Source organism: Sceloporus undulatus, chromosome 3 (genome assembly GCF_019175285.1).
Source record: "Sceloporus undulatus isolate JIND9_A2432 ecotype Alabama chromosome 3, SceUnd_v1.1, whole genome shotgun sequence".
NCBI classification, from domain to species: domain Eukaryota; kingdom Metazoa; phylum Chordata; class Lepidosauria; order Squamata; family Phrynosomatidae; genus Sceloporus; species Sceloporus undulatus.
In genome coordinates, this window is record NC_056524.1 from 111,716,496 (window position 1) to 111,722,947 (window position 6,452).

Below are 6,452 nucleotides of genomic sequence, written 5' to 3' on the forward strand. Positions count from 1 at the left end.
AAAAGGTCCTCTGGGCAGTTGTAGACAGCCTAGTTTTTACAGGTTGCAAGAGATTCCTCCTAGAGGACCCGAGTATGTGGAATGGATTGTATGTAAGGAATAACCAACACCTTGCACTGGGCCCAGAAACTAATAGGCAGCCAGAGAAGTGATCTTAAGAGTGGTGTTATATGGTCTCTTCTAGATGTACTGGAGACCAATCTGGCTGCCATATTCTGTACCAGTTGAAGTTTCTGGACCAAGCACGAGGGTAGCCCCATGTAGAGTGCATTACAAAAACCAAGATGGGAGGTTACAAGCGCATGTATCATGGTTTCAAGGTCCCCAACTTCCAGGAAAGGGTGCAGCTGGCATATCAGCCAAAGCTGATAACATGCACTACTGACTGTGGCATTTACCTGATTTGTCATCTGAAGCAATGGATCCAGGAGTACTCCCGGACTGCGAATACAGTCCTTGGAGGAGAGTGTGACTCCATCCAGGACTGGAGGTAGTATCCCAATACCTGGGTTTGGAGCTTCTACCGTGAGTACCTCTATTTTGTCTGGATTCAGCTTTAATTACACAGCCCTAGTTTTCATACACCTATAATCTAATAAGATTAAATTGCTTCCCAATACCAAATTTTCACTGTCTGTTTTATTTTACCGTATTTTATTTGTTCAGTAACAAGTAAAAAGAAAGTGAGAAGAAAGGATCTTGTGCTTTGTTGGTTTCTTAGCTGCCCGGAGTCCCAATTTTGGGAGAATGGCAGGATATAAATAAATAGAACAACAAAATAATCATGATAATAATTTTTCTTAAACAAATTAAGCATATTGGCACGAATCCTAGTGTCAGTCCCAACAAGAGTAGACCATTGAATCAATGGGATTTACCTATGTACAGTATTGACATACAATGGGACAGTTGATTCATGGGTCTATAGTTTTTACTCCACTGGCAGTGTGGGAGAGAGTATGGAAACCAACAGAATTCTTATTCAGGTTGGATGCTCCAAGAAAGAAACCAGATTTTTCTGGTATTGAGCACACTCTTGGGTCATCATCGTCCTCTGCAGACTAGAGTTAAGAGGACAGCAGCAAGGATTCACTGGTAAAGCCAGGCCATGGGCTAGCACTTTAGCTCACACACCGTGGCCAGACTCTCTTGGCGATATATGGACACATAACCTGGAGTTGTATGAGCTTTAAAGGTTGTTATGAAGAAGACATTTAGTACCTCCTTGGATGATGCTTCTCTATGCAAAGCAGCTATTGTTATTGTTGGGTTGTAATCCTGCCTCGATCCACCTGGGAGAGGCGGGAAAATATAAATACATTTTATTATTATATGCCCCCATGACCATCCAGTGACCAGGAAAGGGTGATAAGGGAGGCAAGTACTGCAGCTGGGAGGAAAGAATTGCCATCTTCTGGAACTTCAGCACATCCTTTTGCTCCCCAGATGCCTGCTGGCAACTAAATGGCAGTGAGAGGGAACAAGTAGTTACCCAGCAGAACTATGTAAGTAGAATATTATGTTCTGCCTATGTATTGTAGGTTCTCAGCCCTTTGGCTCCTTACAGCATTTGTTGAAAGTGAAAATGTTAAAACTAGTAGTAGCATTTCTATGTCCAGCAGTATCTAAAGGTTGAAAGACTTTTGGAAGGCAGAATCCTTAGATTACATATAATAATACATACAATGCATAACCATTATTGTTTTGTGAAGTCGAAGGCTTTCATGGCCTGCATCCATAGTTTTTTGTGGGGTTTTTGGGCTATGTGGCCATGTTCTATTATTGTTTTGTTTTTAACATTATTATTATAAATTGCCCTATGAAGGCATGACTGCAAAGGCAGATGAAAAATACAACACACAAATAAATGCTAAATCAGTAGAGTCCACATAAGGCTTAACAGCATTCCCCTTAGGTCAGGTCTACATGCGCCTCTAAAATATGGGGCAGTATAGCTATGGAGGAGGGCAAAACTGCCTCCCAGTAAAAAAAAAAATCAGCCCTTCTCATGAAATGTTTCTTCACTCCCCAAATTTCTAGCAGTGCAGTAACTTAAAACATCAGTTGAACATTCAGAAATAAGAGCTTAGGCATCCAAAGAAAAGAGGATGTGCTTATTATCAGTAGCTCACTCTGCAATGCTAGAAATTTAAGGACCAAGAAAATTTCACAGAGGGAAAAATTCTCAGTTGGAAGGCCAATGTCCTCATCCACCCCACTCACCTTGGCTGTAATTATACCCCAGCAGTGCTGATTAAGGACATAGAAAGCTTCTTTTGTCCATCACTATTTAAAGCACTGGCACAACCCCTCCTAAATTCCTACTTATAAGTAGAAAACTCCTGGCTATGCTAATTTCAGGAGGGAAATTTTACATTATGGGAATTAACAAAAACGGAAGGCTATGGTGCAGTTTATTTCTACTATGTTTACAGGTGCAAGTTAAATTCTCAAAGTGGTGAAGGAGTTGAATAATACACAACACTTTTATGCCAAAAGGTTTGATTTTATTGATTTGTTTCATACCAGTAAAATTGTTGAAGAGAATTACAAATCTCATATATACAAGTATTTATAAAGGAGTGACATTTGAGAACCAGAGGCAATTTCAATTTATGTCTGTGCAGGGTGAACCATATGGCCCGTTACCTCTTGTGCAACATGTTATTTTAAAGAAAGGTCATAGTAACATATGAGTTTACATTATTCTCTTACTATCGTAACATTCATTTAAATTTGTGGATGAACTAAAAATGGCGGTAGTCCAGCTGTGCAAAGGTATGGAAGAAATTATTTCATTCCAGTTCCACGAGTTCATCGCCCTCCCCAACAGTTTCACCAGCTTTGCAGTGCACGGCTTTTACCTGCAGTGAGAAGGAAGCAATGTTGATTCGACTATGAGAACAGAGCCAATTCAAATTCAAATTAATTAGGTTAGTGGGCACATCTGTACAGAGCTTAGCCTATGCAAATTTTATGCAGCCTTTCTTCCTGTGGCCCAAGACCTGAATCTTTTTTTTAATGCCTCTCAGTGCCCATATTTCTGCAACATGCAAAGTACTCCCAACTACAAGACTTGTGCATTTGTTGCTGAAGAAACTCTAAAATTTTAAATTCAAACGAACAGATGACATACAAGTGCAATATCATTTGTACATGAATTGTTATTTTTAAAAAACCCTATTTTATACCATACATCCTTCAGAAGGGTCCTATAAATTCAACAAGTTAATTCTACCAATACGAACATGTTGCTTATCTGTGTACAAGTTTCAGTCATCTGTGTAGCTCTACATATATATGACTGTATTTGAGGCTTCAAGAGCCAGTTGACTTAGTGGTTTGAGTGTTGGACTTGGGCTCTGGAGGCCAGGATTTGAATCCCTGCTCGGCCATGCAATCTCATTGGATGACCTTGGGCAAATCATACAGAGGAAGACAATGACAAACCTCTAAGTTTTGCCATGAAAACCCCATGATACATTGGTTACCATCAGTCAGAAGCAACTTGAAGGCACAAAGCAACAACAACATGTGTGCCAGAATCGACTAAGTAAGTTACAAATGCGTAGCCTAGAATTACTCATCTGTGCTGGTTTCATATTCATGATCCCCACGTATTCTCTAGTTTAGGGGCTACATAGGGTCCATGTTGATTGGGAAGCAGCTAACATTCTCAGCTTCCCCTTTGCACAAGTGGTCTCTGGTGTGAGGGGGAATTATGATAGGGACCCTGCTTCTGACTACTACATTGGAGATAGTTTATGGGAGGGGTGGAACTGTCAGTCAGTTGCTTCCTGAAGCAGCTGCTGCCCAGTAAGTGGGGATTGGGCCAGGAACTACTGCATAGCTACATCAATGGTCACACATTCAGAACTGTCCAAGCAAATCCAGCCAATGACCCAGATACAAATCAGAACAAAAAGACTGCAGCCAAGGGGGAAAAAAGTTGTCATTTTGAACAACTGTAAAACATTTATATATTAAAAACAACAACAGTGCATCGTTACAGTTTCAGAATGGTACAATGTGGTTCAAAACTAATGCCAACATTAAAGACATCTGAAAAATTGTTGTTGTTGTTTTGTAATTTCTTTTAAAATGAAGCCTCTGTTCAACTTGTTCTCACAAGGCTTCAGAAGTAGAACTGAACTATATTATAGTAGTATACCTTGCCAGTTTTTGCAGCAACCAAACTGTTCTGCATCTTCATAGCTTCAATGACACAGATCTCTTGACCTTCTGTGACCTGATAAAAACAAAAGCATTACATTAAAGTATCAGCTATAAAAAATACAATTGAGAACACTTCATGTTCATCTGCTACAGCCAATACAAAAACTAACAGAGAGGGGGGAAATGCTGACATTTTATATCCTATGGGCAGAGTGCCAATGAACAAGGATTCTCTCTTCCACAACATTTCTCAGAGCCCATTGTCTTTGTGGGACTTCTGGCCAAACATCTTAGCCCTTCTCCCTAAGCAAAAACAAACAAACAATACAAAACAAAACAAAAATCTCCAAAACAAAACAGCAACCAGGTATTTATAACTGTATCTGATCTTGATCATCCCAGGCTTCTCTTTATCCCATTATGTTATTATGTATGATAAACACATCTGTCCTATACACTTCAACAGACAGACATGGCATGGGAAAATACCAGAACTTTCTGAAGAATATACATAAAATGAAGTAAAAACACATGTTTCCATATTTATGCTACAGTGTAGGACCTATAAGTCATGGGTGAAACAGATCATATAATGGCACTATACAACATGTAATCTCAACATAGAATACTATATAGCCTTCCCAATCAGGTGTTCTGTCGATGTTTCATAATGTAATTTCCTGGAAGAAGGCCCACTGACGACTGATCAAAATTGTAGTTTAAATCATCTGGAGGGCATCAGTCTAGAAGCTGCTATAACCCAACTTCCATAGAACCATAGCTACACTTGTTCCTAAGACGATCTGGCTCTGATTTGGCTTGGTTCTGCATGTGAATGGTACAAATACATGGGCAAAGAGAACTTCCACTTAGTTAGCATGCTCCATTGCAGACAGCTTTATCTGAAGACTCTATCAACCCAACATGGTTTTGCATGTAACTATATTGTCATTTAAGGGTTGAAGAAAGCACCTGCCCTGCCCTCTAATACCAGCACCAATGGTATTAGGAACATGGATTACTTCTTTTCTCCATCCATGTTCCTAATACCCCACAGTGGCCCTTCCTTGTTGCTGGCCGGCTAAGACCCTCCTGTCTGGGCATTTAAAACAGAAGATTTTAACAGTGGCGTGGGTGGGTGACTGTTGTGTTCTAAAACATGTTTACCTTTTTAACGATATTTTATTTCTTTTAACATGTAATTTATTTTAATACTGTAAAAATTTAATTCTATTTTAATGTACCTTTTAAATATGTTTTTAACTGTCTGTTTTTAACATTGTAATCCACCCCGAATCCAAGTTTTGGGAAAGGGCAACGATAATGATATAAATAAACATAAACAAACATAAACATAACACATAATAAATAATAATAATACATAATTAATAATAAAAAATAATAATAGACAAAGCACATAATTTTAGTAGAGAGTGAAGACAGAAAAAAAAGTTCAAGATTTTCAAACCATGGGCTCAGTCATTAATCCTAGTGGGACACTGCAGTCAATAAATCCATAGAAGACTAAGACTGGAAGGGCACCAGCTTTAAGGAACAATAAGACAAGATCTTGGGAAAGTAAAACATATAAAACTGGAATACTATTAGTTGGGATAGTCTGACCCATAGATTCCCCATCTCGTTGCATGGTTGTGATAGCTGGACAGGGGAAAAAAAGTGATAGGAAGAAAAATCCACTCATTTGAGATGCTGGCAAAAGGGTTCTGTGGAATTACTGTGGACAGCTAAGAAGACCAATGAATGAGTCAGGCAAATCAGGCCAAAACTTCCCGAGAAGCGAAGATGACTAAACTGAGGTTGTTATGCTTTATCATATACGACAACAAGGACTCACTAGTAAAAGCTGAACTTGCTGGTAAAGCAGAGGATAGTAGGAAAGAGAAGACTTTCCAAGAATTAGATTCAATCAGAGGGTGTGGACAAGCAAGACTGCTAGATAGATAGATGATACGATAGATAGATAGATGATAGCTAGATAGCTAGATAGATAGATATGATAGATAGATGACAGCCAAACCACACCCACATGACTTCCACCCAAAAGCCTAGTTTAGGTATAATGGAAAATTTTATTCATTGTCTGAACAGAACAGAGTGAGTTAATAACCATTGTGTTACTTTTTAAAAGTTGGTAGCCCAGTCTAATGCATTCTCGGTAATGTTGCTTCTAATCCATTGTTTCCAAAAACCTGAATGAGAGAGCAGGTTGAAGAAAAGCCAACTGCCCTGCCTCTAATACCAGCACCAAAATGGTA

The 6,452-nt window shown here is 39.1% G+C and overlaps 2 protein-coding genes across 2 annotated transcripts in view; both read right to left on the minus strand.

Moving 5' to 3' along the window:
* Positions 1 to 6,452, minus strand: part of BIVM (basic, immunoglobulin-like variable motif containing) — a 53,293-nt gene that overhangs the window by 26,030 nt on the left and 20,811 nt on the right.
* The window catches only part of LOC121925843 (protein-lysine methyltransferase METTL21E-like), a 19,232-nt gene that overhangs the window by 11,798 nt on the left and 982 nt on the right, over positions 1 to 6,452 (minus strand). The window contains exon 2 of the mRNA XM_042458418.1: positions 4,172 to 4,249. Within this exon, the coding sequence (XP_042314352.1) occupies positions 4,172 to 4,249 (78 nt within the window). The remainder of the gene's footprint in view (positions 1 to 4,171; positions 4,250 to 6,452) is intronic.